Source organism: Psittacula echo (genome assembly GCF_963264785.1).
Source record: "Psittacula echo genome assembly, chromosome: 2".
Taxonomy (NCBI): domain Eukaryota; kingdom Metazoa; phylum Chordata; class Aves; order Psittaciformes; family Psittacidae; genus Psittacula; species Psittacula echo.
Genome location: NC_137737.1, coordinates 116,463,721 through 116,485,029, shown reverse-complemented (window position 1 = coordinate 116,485,029; position 21,309 = coordinate 116,463,721). Strand labels below are relative to the sequence as shown.

The 21,309-nt window shown below is 45.2% G+C and overlaps 1 protein-coding gene across 5 annotated transcripts in view; it reads left to right on the top strand.

The window, feature by feature from the left end:
* Positions 1-6,581: 6,581 nt before the first annotated feature.
* Positions 6,582-21,309, top strand: part of NOL4 (nucleolar protein 4) — a gene marked incomplete at both ends in the record, with an annotated part of 200,612 nt that continues 185,884 nt past the window's right edge. For 3 of the 5 annotated variants that reach the window (XM_080611785.1, XM_080611784.1, XM_080611783.1), the window contains one exon: positions 6,603-6,848. In XM_080611785.1, coding sequence (XP_080467911.1) covers positions 6,603-6,848 — 246 coding nt within the window. Of the gene's footprint in view, positions 6,849-21,309 lie in introns of all 5 variants that reach the window. The other 2 variants (XM_080611782.1, XM_080611781.1) reach the window with 1 other exon arrangement.

Genomic DNA, 21,309 nt, shown 5'->3' with positions numbered 1-21,309 from the left:
AATATATCCCAATATTATTCTCATCAGCATCATCAACATCACTCTATGTGGAAAGATCCTAACCAGAATCACAGCACCATTCTCCTGTTTCTAGAAGAACATCACAGGCTCTTTTCCCCACAAGATTTAGAAATCTAGTATGCTTTTCTAATCCATCTCTGAGTCATTGCCTTGGTCTACCCCCTCTTACTTTTCCAAACCCAGCAGTAACTGATCGAAACGTATTGAGAAAAAATTGGAATCATAAACAATAGAGAATATGTAGGAAACATTTATATTAAACAATAATTAATAGTTTAGGCTTTGCTTCATGAGAGCTCACTCAGTAGATAAATCAAAACCCAGGAGGCATTCATTTGCTTGCAGTTTTCATACTTCAGTACTATCAAGTATTCACTGCTCTAGTTTCTTCTAAGATCTTCTAAGCAGCAAACACCTTGGAGTGATCATTAAGAACAACTTCCTAGAGTGGTCCTTTGCCAGAAATGTTGGTAGGTGTAACAGTGACTATTTCCTCCTCCCGGAAGCTGTGTCACAGCAGATTCCTACCTCCCCAAATATAACAGGTGCTGATTATCCAACTGCTCAGGTGATTTTGTCACATACCCAAGACCTAAGGAGCACAGTGCAGACAAGCTCATGCAGTGTGTGAACACTGACTTTGGCCTCCACAGGCATTAAGGCTGGCAATGTTCATTGGTGCTGCCATCACTGGGCTGTAAAGGACGTGATAAGAGACTTCCACTGAAATTCTCTACAGAAGAGACGAAAAGTGCTAGTAGATACAGAGTTTAAAGTAAGCCATTTGGAGTTGCGGTTTCTTTATTCCTCAGCGCATCTTCTCTGAGTTCAGCAATGATGATTTCCTGTCTGCACATAAAGCGCACTTTCCATCACAACTCATGGACATGGACAAGTTAGAAGTGTCAAAATAATTTTTAACTATGCTGGTGAACAAAAAACACCAAAAGACTGAAAACTCTTACCTTCAAAGGCTACCCTTAACCATCCAATACCTCTGATTCAAGCACTGTGCTGAAATGTGGTGCATGTTTTCTAAATACTCCTCTTTGGCAGAGGTTCAGCCAAAATGAATCAGAGATTTCAGCCAAAAGCCCTCTCTCTTTTTTCCAGTGAGTTTAAAAACTTGACTGTGTCTTCTCAGCTTTTTCTACGGGCTCAGTGCTACATCACCACAACACTGCAATTTCATCTAGAAACATTGGTAACTTTAATGGAAGACAGTTGGGCTTCTTCAGCCCGGAGAAGGCTTAGGGGAGACTTATAGCAGCCTTCCAGTACCTAAAGGGGGCATACAAGAAAGCTGGAGAGGGGCTTTTTACAAGGGCCTGTAGTGACAGGACAAGAGGGAATGGCTTTAAACTGAAAGGGGGGAGACAATAGACATTAGGAAAAAATTCTTCCCTGTGAGGGTGGTGAGGCGCTGGCACAGGTTGCCCAGAGAAGCTGTGGCTGCCCCATCCATGGAAGAGTTCAAGGCCAGGACAGATGGGACTTTGAGCAATCTGGTCTAGTGGAAGGTGTCCCTGCCCACGGCAGGGGCTTGGAACTGGATGATCATTCAGGTCTCTTCCAACCCAAACTATTCTATGATTCTATGATTTTGCCTGAGACACCACTTTCTGTTGCCAATGGACTTGTTAGGGCACATAATTCCAAAAATACAATATTTATAACTTATTCATGATTTATTTTAAACCTCTTTCACAGCCTGATGCACATGAGGCAATTTAAAATCGCCAAAACTCTGTTTTGCAACTAACACTTCATTACAACTGAATGGAAAAGTTCACACATCTGTTGGTGTTGTATTGTTTCGGGCTGGCTGCAGAGCAAACAATCCAGCGAAGCACAGAGTTGCTGTAGGAAGGCTGTCTCCAGACCAGAGGACAGAATCTTTCATTTTCTGATGAAGGCAAACAAGTTCTGCAGAATGCAGAAGAGCCTCAGCCCATGGCGTCAAAGGACCGGCATAGCTCCTCTTCCCAAGGATGCTAAGGGAGTTCCACCAGTTCAGCTGAGCAATGAGGTGTCACTAGAAGTCTTGACAGGAGGAGGGTCTGTGCAGGCCCTTTTCCCTCCAAGGAGATCCTGTGTTATTAAACCCTGTTAATTCTGATACCAAAAACCAGAGCGGTGAACCCAAGCTCACGTAATTTTCTTTATTTAAATATAAAGGACAATTTCATAGTCTCAGATGATTTAAATCTCAGGTGATTTGAAAACTGGAGACTAAAAATCTGCATTCTAAACTCACCACGTCAATTCTGCTGAAATTGCTACAGGCAATGTAATAAGTATAGGTTATGCAAATATATTCCACAATGTATGTCAGTACAAAGAAGTCATGGGCCATGCAATTGACCTTATTTAGATCACCATTTTTTTATGATAAGCATATTTTCTGCATCTTGTGCTGGTTTACTGCCTGGCAAAGCGGGGTTCCGGGATGCTTCTAAGACTTCTGGCCAAGGGATTAATGGAAGCAGTAGTAAAGTGTCCATACCTTCCACCAATGTGAATCAAAACCCCTAACTGTAAAACAATGAAACAAAGCCAGTTGAGTTAGATATTATGTTGGTTCCTGCTCTCCACCCCCACTCCACACCACAGTTGGTTTTCATCCGTTTTTTTTTTCTCTCTCTCCTGTCATCAAACAGTTTGAAAACATAATGAATATTTCTGGGGGGTTTTAAGGCATGGTCCAAACTTGACTGAATTTAGGAATTCGTCTCTGCTGAGAAGGCATACGGCTCTTTGCAAGATCCAAAGCAGTACTCCCAGCTATGGAATGATGTTCTGATAATACTAAAGCACTCCTACTTATTTCAAGCATTTCACTTATCTATGCCCTAACTGCCTGGATCACCACCCCTGGCTACCTCACATCTTCCTTTCCCCCCTTGCTTCGAGAGCTTAGTTTGGATTCAGGCACAGCATAGTATCAGTGTGATACGGAAGTTACCGAGACCCTCAGCAGGAGCTGGGTTTGAGAACAATTATCTGACAGGCTTGTTTGGCAGCACAGCCCAATCTGTGTTACGACCCTTTTTCTAAATGTAGATATAACGGCACATTAAAGCAGTGTTACATCTCATACAGCCTGCTGGGTGAGGGTCCAGTGAGGTTCCCCTCGCTCCCCTTCTGCACAGCAGTTCCTTTGTTACCGCCTCTCCTTCGGATCCTGTGATGGACGGGAGTCCCGCGCTCCTCTAACACTAAAATGGGGCTGCCAAGATAATTTACGGGCCCTGCGGCCAACAAAACCTCTCAGGCCTCCTTGGGTTATCTCTTAAGTCCTGCTTTTCTCCACCCATTGTGCCAGCTTGTCCTCTCAGATTTTACAGATGCCAGGAAAGGTTTGGCAACACAAACATCCCCTCAGCGCGCTGCTTTTAAACAACAGCCTTCTCCCGGCTTTGCCTGTGTCTGCAGCTGTGTTTCTAGACAGAAAGCAGAAAAGCAAACACAGGACTGGGAGGAGAAAGGAAAAGAAAGGAGAGGAGAGGTGACAGCGCCTGCAGCTTGGGTATGGAGGGAAGATGGAGACTGTGTTGAGGTGCCCATGCATGGGGCTGGCCCATCATGGTCTGGCTGTGGTGCAGGAGGAAGACCTGCTCCTGGCCCTCTTAGCACCTTCACTTTTTGCATTAGAAATCCTGGCTCAGCGTTAACAGTTTTGCTGGCAACTGCAAGCCCATGGGAGCCTTTTCCTGTGGGGTGAAAGTGGAGGGTACTCCTCACTGCCCAAGCCTGGGCAGGAAAAATCCACCGCTGCCTTTGCACGAAGTCCTTCCAAGCCCCAAGTGTCTGGAAACCCAGGCACAGGCAGCATTTCTGCAGAGGACACCGAGGGAACGCCTGGGGCACCCCATGGCCCCTTTCCTTTCAGGGCCTCTGACGACAAACGGGCATGTGCCGGGATGCCCTTCCGTTTCGGCCTCCCCCTCCACGCAGCTGCGGCACAAACGCTGACCGAGCCCGGAGTCGGCCGTTTGCTGCGAGGAGCCACGGCGCGGTGCCCGCCGCAGCCCGCGGTGTGCCCGCCGCAGCCCGCGGTGTGCCCGCCGCAGCCCGCGGTGTGCCCGCCGCAGCCCGCGGTGCGATGATGCTTCCGCTCCGGCCGCCGAGCCCCCGCCTTCCCGCGGGGCTCTAACGCGCGGCTGCGCGCCGAGGAGCCGGACTGCGCGGAGGGTCCCGAAGGCGACCGGAGATGCTCTGGGGATGGGAGCAGCGGGTGCCCTAGGGGAGTGCGGCCCCTCCGCTCTGCCGAGCGGGGCCCGGGCCGCGGGGAGGCAGCTTCGTTCTCCGTTTCCAAAGGGAAGCCCGGCCCGGCGGCGGCCACGTGTCCCCACCGGCCGGTGCGGCGCAAACTGCGCGGGGCCGCCTCTCCTCCCCCGGTCCGCGGGATGGGCAACCGGACCGGCGTGAGGGGAGAAAGTCCGCCGTGGGGCACGAAGGCCGCGATCCCCCTGCCGCAGCCCTGAGCGCGTTTCTTGCTCCAATAAGCAATAATTAGGTCCTAAGCTAATGATGTGTCAGCTGATCCGCTCGCTCCGTCTGCTCACGGGAGGGGGGGGGCTGCGCCCGGAGCCATCGCCATGGAAACGCTGCCCTTGCCTCTTCCCCCCCCTTCCCCGCGGCTGGCTCCGCGCCCCTCCGCTCCCGCGGAGGCGGGTGCGCCGCGCGCGCCATCCCGACATGGGACAGCGCTGCCCGTCACCGCGCAGCGCCGCCGTCGCCACAGAAACTTTTGTCCCGGCGGCCAATCAGGGCGCGGGGGGGGCGCGGAGCGGCGCTGGGCCCGGCCCGGTGCGCCGCCGCCAGCCCGCCGCGGAGCGCAGCGCAGCGCAGCGCGGGGAGCGGCGCAGCCGAGCGGAGCCGAGCGGAGCGGCGGCCACCGCCGGTCGGGCCCGGGTCGGACACGTGCCCCAGCCGCAGAGGTGCCGGCTGCGGGCGGGGGCGCTGAGCCGGGCGCTGGATGGCGGAGGCGCGGGCGGGCGCGGCCGCGAAGAGGCGACGAGAGGAAGAGCCGCGGCGGAGCCTTCCCCCCACGGAGGGGGTGTCCTGCTCGGTGCGGCGGAGGAGAGCTCGGAAATCTCCGGCGTGAACTGGAACTGTGGCAAAGGGAGGGGGGAAATCCAGACTGCTTTATTTTATCTTCTTCTGCTCCCCCCTTTATAAAAGGGGGCTTTGCTCAGCATCCGCACGCAAACTTACTTGAATGCCTTGTAGCCAGTTTAGCCCAGAGACCAAAGGATACCCCGCGGATGCCCGAGGAGTCCTACATGTGTGAGCACCATCATTACACTGGCAGAGGAACCGAGAGCCGCCTCCTTTCCTCTACCAACATCCTCCTGGGACTGATCTTTCCCTCCTCTGGTCCAATATCCGAGTCTAGCTCCTCGTGTATCTCTGGTCTGGCTTTTATATTTTCCTTTTTCTTTTTCTCCCCTCCATCTGCTGGGATTGCCACGTAAATAAATAGAGGAAAATTCTTACAAGGGCATCTGAAAATTCACGGTGGGACTCAATGTGAGGAAGTGAAATGCTCACAGACCATTGATTTTTATTTTTTGTAAATTCTTATTATTTTTAATTTTAAATTATGTATTTAAAACGCGGATCGGATGTATTAAGCTTAGAAAATAGCAGGTAAGAACTTTCTTTCTTTCCAGTACCTTCATGCCCGGAGCGGGGATATCTAAAGCCAAGCCGCCCAGCCCTGGAATAAAGGGGAAGCAGAGAGCCCAGCTTGCCCTTCAGTGGTTCCTCCATCCTGCGCGACCAGGCGGCCCCAGGGAGAGGCACAGCCCGCCAGGACAGAGACAGAAAGAGCCTTTCCAGAAGGCAGCTGGGGCGGAGGAGGGTGGGCTCTTTTTTCTTCTTCTTTCCCCCCCCTCCTCCACCTGCACTATCCAGGGTGAATCCGGGTGCAGCTGATGTACAGAAAAGACGGATACTAGTCGGTATTTTCCTTCTTTTTTTTTTTTTTGGCTCTTCGTTAAGCCGAGGGATAGGATTTTAATTATTTATCCACCCGAACCCTCTCCGGGTAAGACGCTGCTGGAGCCAGTGGGATAGTCCTGCCTTGCACAATTATTAGAGACTGATCGCGTACAGTGGAAGGATAAGAGGAGCCTCCACCAGACCCCGTTTGCCTCCTGTGAAAATAATCATAATCATAATAATAATGAAGGAGAACATTGCTACACTATTGAATTGATTGCTGCCCCCCCTCACCCATCCCCCCCCGGTCGTTCCCCCCCCCCCCCCCCCCAACCACCACCACAACAACAACAAAAAATCCGCTGGGATCTGCCTGCACCGGGACCTCCCTCACTCGGGCTCGGAGGTGGATGCATTTTTCATGAGCGCTGGGTGAACAGGTGCAAAGTGCGGCGGGGCGGCCCGGCCCCGCATCCCGCATCATCCTGCACCCCGCACCCCGGCCCGCAGCGGGCGGCGTGTGCGCGCCTGTGTGTGTCCGTGTGTCCGTCCGTGTGTGAGAGTGTGTGCGCCCCGGCGTGTGCATGTGTGCGTGTGTGTACTAGGAGATTATGGAGAGCAGCGACCGGGACATGTACCGCCAGTTTCAAGACTGGTGTCTCAGGACTTACGGGGACTCAGGAAAAACCAAGACGGTGACCCGTAAAAAATACGACCGGATCGTCCAGCTCCTGAACGGCTCCGAGTCGAGCTCCACGGATAATGCCAAATTCAAATTCTGGGTCAAATCTAAAGGCTTCCAGCTCGGCAACTCGGACGAGGTCAGTGGTGGTGCTGGAGGAGGGAAGCAAGTGCTGTACGTGCCAGTCAAAACCACGGTTAGTAGAGAATTGTCTTCCTTGTTCTATGTCGGCCGCTGCAGCCCGCTCCGGGAGCGAGAGGCATGGGGGGAGCCGCCGCCACAGTTGGCTCCTTCCTCCCTCTTCCCCCAAGTCATCATCACCATGTTGCGTTTGCCTGTCACATTATACACCGCCGGGCTCTTTGTGGGGCCCTTTTATTTAAAGCGATCGTGCGCACAACACACCCAGCCGGGGCCGTGTCGTTCTCCTCCTCGTCCTCCCCGTCCTCCTCCCGTCCCCCTCGGGCAGCCGCGCCGGGTTTGGGGTGGGCTATTGTCCCGCTGCCGCCGCTCCGGCCATTGTGCCGGGCCCCGCCGCCCCAGGCAGCAGTCCCTCGCCGCCGGCGGGGCCGGTCGGGAGCGCCCGGGGGTAGCCTGCCTGGCGCGGAGCCAAGCTCGGCACAGGGCGGCGATTTTTTTTTTTGGGGGTGTGTGTGTGTGTGTGTTTCCTTGGGATATCAGTATATTTCTTCTTTTTCTCCCCATTTTTCTTTACTGTTAGCCCGCAGCCCTTGAGCCGCCGCGACCGTGCCTGCCTGGCTGCCAAGAGCCGGCTGCGATAGAGTACCGGCGGCGGATTGGGGGGAAGGGGGGGGGCGGAAGGAGAAGGATGCTCAACAAAGGGAGAAAGGGTTCCGCAGGACCGGAGGGAGGGTGGGTTGGGTGACTCTCGCGGAGGTCGTACGGAGTCTCGCAGCCCTTAAGGTTTAAAACTCAATGTTAAGGGTAGCGTGGCATCCTCCGGCAGGCGCCGGAGCTGCCGAGCCGGCCGCGGGGCTGACAGCCGAGGAGCTGTTCAGCCGGGTGCCGGCAGCAGCGGCAGACCCGTTGCCTGTGTAAGAAGATGGGGACTGTTGGCTGCAAGTAGGTTTCGCCTATTGAACTCTTTTCATGTATCATTATTCTTACTTCTTGTGCTCTGGGTCATGCAAGCTAAGCCTCTTTTGTCTGTGCGCGGGGCGGGTGGGGAGGGGGAGCTCAGAAAGGAAACCCGGCAATTAAGAATATTCCTTCCCGGGCATTGAGCTTGGATGAGGAATATTCTCTCTTATTTTTCATCCCTATCTTTTATTTTTTATTACGGAGTGGCAGCTCGTTCTGACCTAACGGGAGGATCGCTCGGTGGTGCAGCAAAAGGGGCTTCTTGGAAAGTATTCTGGGCTGGGTTGTGACGTAGGCTGCCGGGGAAATCTGCCTCTCTCTGCCTCGCTGAAGTCATAAACCTGGGCATTCCCAGGGGCCGGCTTGTATTTGCCCCCCTTGTCATCAGTGCCGTCACGGCTGCGAGGAGGCACAGGTGGGAAATTAATTTTAAAGAAGCTGACAAATAGGAAGATTGAAAGTGAAAGAGAAGCTTTGGACGGAGTTTGTCCCTCTCTATGGTTTTCATTCACCAAAGCATTTTTTGTCTGCCTATAGATTCAGGTTATTTGGCAGATCTCTGTTCTACCATTAGATGACTGATTGCTAATCTCTGACCCCAGAGGGTACTGTAGATGCAATTTATAACAAAAAGGTTGTCTAAAGCAGAAGTCTCCAATGAGGTTGGTATTTTTAAATAGCTCTTCTGCTTACTGAAATAATAATTTTGGAGAGCCAGTAGGCAAGATCATCTATTCCTGAGACTATGCCCTTCATTGCAAGTTCAATACTGTAACAAAATGAGTATTTTTAAAATTTACATTGACTATGCTACTAAATAAAAAGAATAAACTGTATTTTACATGATGGAATTTAAAAACTAGGTGCTGTTCTGGGCCTCTGAAACACAAGACTCCATGATGATCAGCTTGTCTGTTTTCTCTCACCTTTTCCAGGCCATGAAAGCCTCCAGTCCCGCCTTGCATCCCCTCTTCTATTTTATTTTCAGATAATCAAAATTCTTCTCTTTTTTTTTTTTTTTTTTTTTTTTCCCCCCTCCCTTCAGACATTTCAGTCAGAGGTCGAGCACCTTGCTGGCCTTACCTTTGTTCATTTGGGGGAATCACACCTTCAATTGTGAATGTCTCTGTATGTCCCTATACGTGTATTTATATTCATGTGGAAGTAACTGTCTTTAGGTAGCTTAAGCAACAAAGCAGGCATCCTGATTTTATTAGGATAAATCAAATAAAATCAAGAAAGGAAAGTTAGCATGACCTAGCTGTGTGCAGTTCCTGAATATGTGTGCATTATTTGAACAACGACACATAAACCCTTTCAGAAAAGCTCTTGCACACAGGTAACATTTCCTCCCACTAACAACATGAATTTGCTGTCCAGCGTAAATGTGAAAAGGTGATACTCAGCACTCTCATACAACAGTCAGCTCTGAGAAACAAATGCTGGCCCCCTCCTAAACCCATGAATCTGGGGTCACCATTCCATCATAAAAGGCAGAAGAATAAGTACACCCATAGGGTGTACAATGGTTTGCATGAGCTATTGCCAGGGCAGGGGCAGTGCCTGCCAGTTAGTGAAGGCTCAGAAACAGCCCATTTGAGAGAACAGGGATGCAGTCCTTTGCCTGGAGAAGGCCAGTGGCAAAGCTCCTATTGACTTCAAGAGGCCTGGGATTTTACCCAGCCAGGAATGATAAGTTAGAGAGGGAAAGATTGGATTTTCATCAGACAGTAATTGTTGGTAAGCCTTAAAAGCCCATTCACTTGTTTCTTTAATTCTTGCTAATTATTTAAGAGTTTATTAATTTATGACCATTTAGAAACATCCCCACTGTTTTGTTTGTTGGTTGATTGTTGGTTTGGTTTTGTTTTTTAAATCTCTTGTTGTTATCCCATACCTTTGAGCTTGTCGAGTCCACAGAGAGAGCCACAAACAGTAACAGATCCCCAAACTGTGAATCTCCCCCTCATCCTCTCCCTCTTCTTGTCCATCACTTGATCTCACCACAGGTAAAAGTAATTCCAATTTAAAATTAATCACTGCTGGCAGCATGAGCGCTCCCTCTGCAGTAACAGGATGGATGAAATTACAAGTTGGACTCTATACTCACAAGCTGGTCAAAAATAAGCAAATATTCAAATGCTTCATTAGGAATTATTCTCTCCTTGAAGCTTTAAGATTTGCTGCTCAGCTTTGCTGTCAGCCAGAGAGATTTGCTCCTGATGGTGCTGTAATCCACTGCTGCTGGTAATTAGACATCATTACTGCTGCGTTAAAGGGAAAGAGAGAAGGAGAGAGGACAGGCTGGGGCTAATTAACTACTTGATTCTAATGAAAGAAAGAGAGCTTGATAGCAACTGGGAGGTTGCACCGGAACAGGCTAGATGTACAACACAGACTTAATTGAAGCAGGGGTGTCTTGGAGCCTCACAGTAGCTGAGGCTTGGTCTACTTTCATATTCTGTGGGCAGTAGCACATGAGGTATTATTCTGTTTTTCCCTTGCCTGGTTGGTAAGGAGCTCAGAATCGCAGGCCTATCTTCGACACCAAGTTTAAGCATGCCTGCTTAAGGAGAATGCATAGGTGATTATGTGCTGGCTTAATCTATTTTATGGGTATGGTCTCCTCAAGAGCAACAGGAACAAATCAATTTCTGAATGTTCACATCCTTCTGTGGCCTAGGAGATGCACTTTTGGTCACCAGGCAACAACATCCCCTGCAAAACAGCCATTTTAGGTTCAGAGTGGGACAACACATAGTAAGGTATTCCTATATGCAACCCAGTGAGTATCTTGCTTCTGCAACTTTTCAGATTGCTACTGCTGTCATCATAATGCTGTCATTTTCTTTCATTAAACCCAAGCTGCGCTTTATGAAAGCAGTGAAATTATGCCTAGCCTAGACATGCTATATAAACATGTTAGGCCAACAAACATGCCAAATGGCTGACAGTATTGACTCTTAATAGTTGGTACTCACAATCCGTAAGGAGGAACTAGTATTTCTAGTACAGTAGCTTTTCTAACTGTATATGTGATTTTTATGGCGATTTTTTTTCTCTTTGCTGTATTTTCAGCATAGTTCTTTAACTGGAACTATTTATCGATTGGCAACTTGAAACCAAATTTCTTTTCACCACTTCTCTTTCTCTTGCTTGATGTTGTCCATAGACATGGCTCCTAAAATCTGTCTTGATTTAAAAACAAGTTATAAAATAATGGCCTAAGCTGTATCAGTGTATTCTAAGCACACCTTTCCTTTAAAAAAGAAGGGCCAATATGACCACAGGATACCTCTCAAATATAGAATTTACACAGTATTAGCAAACTAATAGAATATAACCTCAAAGGCCAAGTTCAGATTGCTTTTATGTCATTATTAATTTGGAATGACTCCACTGACTTTAATGAAATCACAAGCCTAATGTACGATTTTCCCTGTGCCTTCTTTTACATTGTCCAACTATAAGCATAGAATGAACTTTTATTCAGAAACCAAATTTTATTCAGTTTCATTAAATCTTCAGATCCTCCAGGATCTCAGTACCTCTTGGATTGCTGCTAGCAGACCAGAGAGGCTTTCTGCAGGGGCAGGGCTGTGCTACTGAACCTGATTACAGGATTTAGGGCTTAAAATTACAGGCCCGTCAGTTCCATGGGACAGGCTATATCCCAGCCCACCTCTTGTTCTGTTAGTGATGAAGAATAGTAGATGGAGATATGAGTTTATGGCTCGTTTGATTTTACATAAATGACTTTGCTTATGAACAAGAGAATAAACAGATCACAGCATAAACAGCTTGTATGTCAAAATATGGTGCTCTAAATTATCTTAGGTTTTAAACTGTTCATTATTTTAGGCCATTCTATAGTAATCTGAAAATATGCAGCTTTGCTTCATTGCGTTTCTCCCCATTTTTGTATCCATCAGTATAAAAAAATGAATAAGAGTGTTTGTCAAATACATATTGGTAGCTCTGTATCCTACTGAACTGCCAACACATAATGGCAGTGTGTACCACAGAAAGGTGATGCTGAGGGTGAGCTATAATTTATCCCAAGATACAATTCTGCAGGAGTTTACAGTCTTGTTAAATGCACCTTCCAGGCTCAGAAGCAGTATTTGAGCCCTGCTGTATCCATCCTGTTTTAACTGCCCACCACATTTTCCTTAACCCCTGTTCAGGTCTGGAGAGCTTCATCTCCTCCTGTTACCTGCAGCCTCTGCCCTGCTGTTTGCAGACCTCCTGATGGATTCGGAAAGGCGGGATGCTGGTGAATCAAACAGGCAGTACTGGAAAATGGTCATAGCAGATGGAACAAAACCGATTTAGTTGGCAACTCCTAATGCAGGCATTCAGAGAAGTGTTCATAAAGATAATAACTCTGTCCTGAAATTCAGAAATGTTAAAGCGGCCATATGTAAGATGCCAACTCCACATGCGTGTGTGAGAGAGAGGCAAAGGGAGAGAAGGATCTGAGATTTCTTGGTAACAATGCTGAGCTAGAATTTCCCAAAGAAACGTGAGCCAAAGACAGCAAATTCAAAAAACCTGAATATTTTAAAGTGGTCCTTCTGTAAAGCTCAAATACATTAATCTTACTTTAGAAACATTAAATAGGGTGCAGCACTAACAAACACTACTAGGGATGTATCCACCCCATCTACACACACATGCAGTGAGAGACAGGGAGACAGATTCAGTGCTATTACCTGGTAAAGGCCAGGCTTGTAGCTCAAAACTCCAAATCGTTCCAATGATCCACAATAAAAACTCCCAGTTTAATTTTCATGCTGCTGCGAACCTTTGCCGAGAAGACGGGGGTGACAGTGAACTTGGCTCTTTGCTGACTTACCCTCAGCCCCTTGTCAGTGACACTGCACTGGATTCACTCATGATGCAGCATGGTAGGGATTCCAGCTCAGACACTTCAGCTCTGATTTTCTTTAGACATACTGAGTGTTGTTTCTGTGGCTACACAGCTATGTGATCTGTGGGAAATAGGCAGGCATTTGCTAGCAGGTTAGTGCTAAAATGGGCTGACAGGCATCAGTACAGCATAATGGGACTTTTTCTTATCTTTGTACAGATCTCTAACTTCTGGGATCATCACCATAGTCTTGTTCAATGGTCTAGACAGAAAGGAGACACAATCCAGAGAGGCTACACACAGATATGCACAGAAAGGCTCCATGTAGAGAGGGCTTATCATGAACACAGGCCCCTGGGGGAAGAGGGCTAGTGCCAGTGCAGGATGAATGTGGGAGTTCATGATTCAGATTTCATTTTACGCTACAGAAATAAATCGAAATTGGCTGACACTGAACCGTGAGTTTTGGTCTGCTGTTGAAAGGAGGCAGCAAGCAGCTGTTGCCTTTGGTCTGAAGGTAGCTGTCTGGGTCCTGATCTTTCCCTGTATGCAGGATACACCTGTTGAGAGTTTGCTTGTAAAAGAGGCACAAAACAAAGGAAGTAGATACGGAGAAAGATTACAAGACAGCATGGCATGAAACACCCTCCAAGAGGATCATGCCAGATTCTGTAGCCTCCCGTGCACCACAAAGCACCACAAGGATCTCTTGTTCTTTGTTGAGTAGATTGACGCTGGTCAACACAGACTCCAAAATGAGTAGAGCTTTGCAGGATGTAAAAGATGTTTTTCTCTTGTATATGTCATTTTAAACCTGCTAGAAGACTCCTTCTGACTTTAGAAAACTCAGGAGGTATAAGCTGGTGCATGATAGTTGTTTGCATTGTCCTGCGGCAGCAGTGAAAGTGATCCCTTCCTTTCTTAAATTACCTTTTTGTTCTAGTTAAATACAGGAGCCTCAAAATCTTTCATTTCCACTAGCAAGGTATTTTTAAATGGTTTATAAACATAAAATATCCAGGTAGGCATTGCCAGTATCCGTTAAGGACTTGATACAAGTTACGGCATTGAGCATTCTTCCGGATGCAAATGGATTTTCTTAGTGATGATCAACTCTATCACAGACAGTTGTACAGGCTTCTAACTGCTTATCCAGTAACTCTGCAAGCTGCAAAACTAACAGTTACTATGTGCATCTGCAGGGATTACAGCTAGCTGTTGGAACTGAATTGTAGGGTTTGAACCGTTTATTGTGTATGTGGATACTCTTCAACTTAAGAGGCTATCTGTAGTGAACATTTTACTTAATAAATCTGATCTACGTTAGCATTAACCTCAAGTAGAGGCTTTTTTCAGAAAATTCTGTGTAGACTTGGAAGGACAATTTTTATGAAATTACCTACTTGAGCCTACGATGAAACTCATTCAACCTTTCTCACTTGAGAGCCTGTAATTAAACTCCTCTGGGAAATATGAGGTTTTATATATTATATTGCCAGTAAAGTCTGTGTGTTTGAAAGTTTTGTAAATTTTGTCATGCCAAAGTCTTTTATACAAGAAGAGATGGATGCTATAACACTTTGACTGTATTTAGGAAAATTTAGGAGGTGAGATCACTTGCACTTAAATGACTTATGACTCCAACTGAACGTATAATTTTTAAATGAGTATGTCCTGTGATTGCTCTCTTTGTTGCTTCTGGACTTATACATATCACTATCAATAGTGCCACATGGACTTCGTAGAAAACTTTTGTTTAAGGCAGACCCAAACCGGAAGTAGCAGCCACTAAATCACAACCAATCTGCAGGGTAAAGCAGCATTGCTTTAGCATATGGGAAATCAAACTTGTGAATAGACTAATGCTCGCTACCCTGAGCAGACAGAAGGTGAGTTACAAACAAGTAATCATACAAGTGCTTGGATACAGTAAGAGAACAGCTTAAGGTATGGCCAGAGGTTTCAGCAGACAGGAAAGACAAGGGGTGGTGGGTGATGAGATCCATCCTGGGATGAGTTTACATATTTCAGGTGATAAAACTGAAGAATGGCAATAATAGAGAAGCAGAAAAAAACAGCTGATGTTAAATTGCAGTGCATTACTGGGTCTAAGAACACTAAAGAATTTAAGAATGAAGTAAGTAAAATATTATTAACATGTATCGTTTGCAACTATATATGGCAATGATACTGGAGGATGGCCAAAAATGCATTAGGAAGAGAAAAAACAACGTGGTAAACAGTTAATAGAAATGTCAGACTACTGAACCAAATTTCAACATCAGAAAAAATAAATCAGTAATAAAATAATTCAAAATCATTTAAGTTGTTAGGTATCAGTATGAACCGTACCTGGTTGGTGGAGCTGGTCTGGATTTTCTAGGAGTTAATGATGTTCCTCTAACCTGTTGTGTTCAGAAGTCTTTTAAAACCAATTTTCAGGTGAAGCTATGATTCTGGCTTCCTTTTGAATTTAAACCAATCTGATACTGACTTTATTAAAGCAGGGTTGGAATTTTGGCTATGATGACAAATTAATGACAAAGGTGAAGAGCTGGGAAACTATAGAAAGTGAGAGATATACAAATGCAGTCCAATGTGTGTATTGTGTGTACACATATGCACTCAAACCTAAGACAAATGAAGGGATTTCAACACTGGTTGGGAATACAAGTTAATTAAGTCAAAGAAGAATTGGGAGGGGAAATAGAAATATCATAACAAAGGAAAAAGAAGAAATCATGGCAGGCAGGATTCCCTACAGACCATTGCCAAATAATTTACATTTTATGCCATTGTGACATTAGCTTTTTGAAAAGAAAGGAAGAATGCAAGATTTTCAATCACATTTAAAATGTATAGAATTAGTATAACATCTCAAAAGAAATATTCAGGAATATTTTTAAACAAATCAATAAGTGTATATTCAATAACCGTGGCAGGTGTAACAAAAAACAGCATTTGGAAAAGTATAGAGGATAATATTGAAAACTTATTCTTCTCGTTAATTAAACAGTACTTCCTTGCCTTTAATAACATTCTTAGTGTATTTTTCTCATCTCTAAAAGGTCACGACAGATGAAAGGTCTGGGGAAGGTAACTAATTAAGGAAAAGGGATACTTAGAGAAATAATTTTTAATGGTTATATCACCCAGCAAGATGAACGTTGAGAGAAAATACACAGCAGAAAACAGACATATCAAAATATAGAAAGAACCTGAGATAAACGGTGTGGTGTAAATACTGATGACCAGCAGAGAGAGCAAACTCAGCAGCCACCTTTTTAATCCAATTCCATCTTCTAGGACTCTTTTGACAACTGTGTCAAAAGGTAAATTCAAAGCTAGGCCATTGCTTTATAACCTGTAGTGTTGGGAATGGGAAGTCTGCACTGCAGCCCCTAGAGAAACTCTTGTTGTTTCAGCTCTCGTAAGGATGTGGTATGCTCTACCTCAGTTCAGCTTTGCTGACTGGACCAGAAATGAGGACAAGGTCATGTTCCTGCCCTTCCTGCTCTGTGCTCTTGGGAGGATGGGCACTGGTGATGGCACTTACCTGCTACCGTGCTGCTACCTGGTGTCTTGCAGCATCTCCCCAGGTGTTTTCCCATAGAACATCTATAAGGGTTAGTTGTGTTCCAGCCCAAACAGTCCACACAAAGGGAAGACTCGTGGAGCACAGTGAAATCCCAGCATCTTCCCATGTCCCTGCCCTTTGTACTGAATTGTAATATTGCTGGTGGTCTCAGCCCTTGTGCTCGTTTTCAGAATAAATTATTAAGTTTTAGGTACACATTCTTAGGTTGGCTGAAGCTAGCAGAGGAAAATAATTTGGTCATTACTGTGCGATGCACCTGTATTCACTGTGTTTTGTTTGGGGATTTATTTACTTATTTAAAAATTACTGACCTATGAAACATCTTTTACAGACTCCTTTGGAAGCTGGGACTAGATGGTTCCTCAGTCAGTTTGACTGTAGCTGTTTCTGTGGCTTGTTGTTGTAGTGGTACTACTAGCCTGGGGGAAAGAAGGAGACTATGAAGTTTTTGAGCTCCAGCACTATCCTGTGTGGACCAGTGCATGGGATTAGTGTGATTTACAACAAACATTTGCAATGAACAGCCTCCGTTTTCTAATTTACCCTACATGTGATGAGAAGTAATGTGCTGTTTTCACCTCTGCATTTTTGTCTACTTGTGCTAGCATTTTTTTGGGTGTATTTGTTGTAACTATTACCAAACTCTTACTACGGTGGGAAGAAAAATAAAAAAAAACCCATCAGTATTATTAAAGACTGAATTACAGATATGTGAGGAAATCAGCTCATTCAAACGACGACAATTTTTGGAAGCACTTGCTATTGACCAGTCTAACCAGCAAGTGTGGCCATATATATAATTGGATGACTTGCCCCATTGCATTTCTGAAGAAACTGCAGTGGAAAAGAAAAAGGCATGTAACTCATTCTTTTTTTCCCTTCACCTAGACATAGTCATAATTTTTTTTCATGGTATCTTTTGATAACCTTTGTCTTTTTTATATTCTAAGAGTTCAGGAAAGCCCCAAAGCCATGGTTGCCATAATACTGAAGTATTTCATTCATAATGAGCAAACAGCCCAGCCCTCTTTTAAAGAGTGCTATATTCCAATTCCAGGCATCTGTCTAAAACCTGTAGTTCAGACAGACCACAAGTATTTACCCTTTTTGTCTCAATTTGGGCTTCTCCAACAAAGAGACCGGACAGTAAATTCTGTATAGATGCAGCAGCAAAACCCAAAACTTCAAAAAAAGTACATTGTAAACTCACTGCACTTTGGCCCTGCATTTTTTAGAGAACCTACACAAATCCTCTGTTGTGTTTTATCAGCGAACAAGGCCTGGTTATCATTGTTTTCGTGTACCTGTGAGTTGAGTTGGGCACGTGATGAGCTTTCAATGAGTTAAATTTGCATTGAAACAAATTATAAAGCAATATAAGTAAACCTAGGTCTAGAGCTGAATAAAAAATTAGACTTAAAATTAAGACTACTTTATTCCTCTTTAGTTGCCCTTCTGCATAGCAAATTCTAGCAGTATTCTTTTCAAATCAGCCCAAATTTGGCAAGATACGTCAGACTTTGAGGAAACTGTGGAACTGAAAAGATTTTTTGAGCTGTATTCCTAATTGAACTTTGTATTTCCAACTTGAAACAAAACGACTGCTTTCAAAAACCAAGTAGAAAAAAGCATTAAATATTTCACCTAAATAGGCAAAAGCAGGTCAAATTTTATTAATATTAGTAAGTAGAACACTTTAATTAATGGAATTCTAATGAACTATGTCTTTTCTCATACTTCTTGAATTTGAATGAATTTATAGGTAATTATAAGATTTTTTTTTAATTGTTAATGAATTTAAAGTCAGGAAAATTTTCACATATATGCTTCAAAAAAATTAAAAATCTGGATTATCATGCTTGCTGTAATTTGAAAGCAGGCAAATAAGCAAAGTACAATGTAGCTATAGGGAGCTGGAAGGAGTCAAGCTGGTGAAATACACGAGGCTTTGAAGGACCAGTCTTGTAATCCTAAATTGCTTTGGATGAAATGCCCTCATGGGACAGCACCAATAGAAGGTCTATGAATCATTTTTTAGGCACAAAGATTATGGCCCTGTTTTGAAGACATAATGCAGTCCTTGGGTGACACTTTAGGCTTTGTAATGGCCAGTGCCCAAGGGAGGGGTCCACCCACAAAGGTTCCGCCATGTGCACTCAGCACCCTGATCAGCTGGTATCAGTTTACTGGGTGGCAATGACTGAATCCTCATTAGGCTATATTCAGATAAAGTTTTTCTATTTGTAAAGAATAATTTACTTTTAACTGCTAACTGGTTTTGCCACAGTATATTCCAATGTGCTAGACCAGCGTTTAATAAAGTCTATAGACATGTTTATAAAATGATTGTTTAGGGAGAGAAAAAACTGGAGAACAAGCTTGATTTTACTCCTTTAAACTCTCCATATATTTAAATCCATTAAAAGCGCATCTCTCATCCTGTCCCCTTCCCAACTAAACATACACTCACCCTCAGTAACATGGTGGAGGTTGGTTGGTTGCTTGTTTTTAAGTATTCTCCTTTTTTTATGGATATTGCATTAGGATATCTGCCATGGGGGGAATTCAGATCTTTCCCTTTTCCCTGTCTCTCTGAACTATATTTATATTAGAGTAATCCTGCTTCAAATAAGAGTGGAAGAAAAGTGAAATGAGAGAATAAATGGAGTAAAGTGTTAAAGCCAATCAAGTATAAACAAACTTTGGCTTAATAGCTCCCTACAAGCTCATCCTAAAGCAAGGAAGCTTTGGGAGAGGTGGAGGCTGTGGAAAGTAAAATAAACCCAAACCCCACATATTACCCATTTCACAACAACAATAATAATAAAGCTAATGAAGTAAACCAGGTAAAAGAAGGCTGATGCTTCCTGTTCGTTTGGTAATAAAACTAATGTTGATCTTCCAAACCAGTATTTAAGCAGCTAAGCATACTGGTTAGCCACCTATAGGCACAAAACAACCTTAAGATACTAACTACCTAACAATTAAAACTACCTGGAAAATGTGAGGGAGATGAAACGTGATGTTAGGGGAGGCATGTTTCATGTAAATTTGATTTCAGCAAAATTTGGAATAAATTCTATGTCTATTCCCCAGCATTTATTTCAAATTGGAGTTTATTAGTCAACATTTAATTTAATGAGTATCACAGCATGATATAGCAGAAAGTAGCTAAGCAGAACACTGCTAGATGCTAAAAAGCTCATCGTTACACAAATATGCAAATAATTAATATAGGTGCCAGATACACCTTGCAGTTGAATTTGAATGTGTTTGCCATTGTGCCATAGCCCCAATATCTATTTGATGTCTGCAGCACTATGCATTTTCCTCCATCCTTGTAATTTGTCTTTGCTGCTGCAGATTATTTACTAATAGGCAGAGAACAGTTCTTTCTCCTTGTGTTGCCTTTATTTCCAGACCTCGAGGCCTGCTGTTTCTCATTTTGAATTCCCATCCAACGGCAGGTGCCAAGATTTAAATGTACATTATCTGCGGGCAGTAGGATCAGCCCGCTTGTGTAACATCAGTTGAAGTGAACCACTCACTGTGCTGGTTGCGTTTTAGTATTTTTAATTTCTCTTTGGAAGACATGCTATTTTGAGAAGAAACCAAAGGCAGTGTAAGCTGCACACAAGGGGAGATCTACAAATGGGTTTCTAAATCTAGGCTTCTGTAAATTAAAAAAAAAAAAATACAAAACAAACCAGAAACAAACCAAAACAAGGAAACTTAGAAGCATGTAACTGGAGAATCTATTAGGCCCAATCCACCCACAACCATCTGGAGCAATAAGTTATCTATCTAATTTATCTAAACAAAACTTTGGACATGACATGGGCAGAAATGAGATGAGTAAGTTGAGCTGAAATAATTTGTACATTAATTTTTTTAAATGTCCAAAAGGCCAGGAAGGCTGATTTTAAGAATTGCTGAATGAGATTACCATAATAATCTGAAATAGACCATTTTAAAGGGAAAAAAACCGTGCTCCCATTAAAGTCAGTAGCAAAATCTCACTGACTACAATAGTAGTGAGATTGGTCTGCTAAGTAGCAAATCGTGCTTTAGAAAAATCAATACTTCAATTTTACAAGGTAATACGGATAGCAGTATAGTTGCCTATTATCAGACCTCGTAGTCTGTGGATTTTCCCTCTCTAATAACACAGAGGTTCAGCGCCTGTCTTAAGAATCATTCAGAGGAAAGACATGAGCCATTTCAAAGCGTTTCCCCTGCCCTAGCGGTGAAAGCTTTTCAGAGGCAGGGCGCGCGGTGCGGAGCGGGCCTCCATCAGCGCCGCGCACCGAGGATTACTCCGACAGGAATGACTGCCTCGCTGAAGGAACAAAATAGCATTGATCACTGTGGATCTGGCTGTAGCTTATGATGCCCAGAACTCGACACCCAACTCCTAGTATCTGTCAGCAATAACCAGAAATGCCCCGAAACGGGTCAGGTGCTCATCTCAGACCACACCGCGAAAAATACCGGTGACATTTTTATTTTCTATTTTCTTTTTGCCTTTCAAGCGTTGCAGCGTTGTGATTCAAAGCAGAGCTATATCCCATGCGTTCATCTTGACACAAAGGATATACATAGATTTAAACAGAGACAAACCTCGGGGAAGGGGCTGAGCTTTCTCTCACCGACCGCACAAGGGCAGCCAGACCGCCGTGATTTTATTCCCTGGAGCTCAAACCAGGAATTTCTGGGTCCCCCCGCTCCGGGGCACGCCGTACCCCAGAAATCTGTGTGAGCGGCGGTGGGAAAGGCCGGTGTGTGTGTCCGTCCGTCCCCCGGGGCGACGGGGAGGGGAAGCGGCGGCCGTTTGCCCGCGGGACCCGCGGTGACCGTGACTCCATGGGACATAATGAGCGCAGCGGCTCTGCAGCCGGCAGACACTACGGTCACCCCTCCCCCTGCAGCCATATGGTGCTGTAAACAACCGCCGCGCCGTGCGGGGTCCGTGGCTGCTTGTTGTTGTTCCCCCGCCCCGCGTCCCCGGGGGTGCCGGCCCCTGCTCCAGGGCGCACCTTGACGGCGACGGGGCGGGAGGGAAGCGTAAAGGCCATCTGCCGGTGA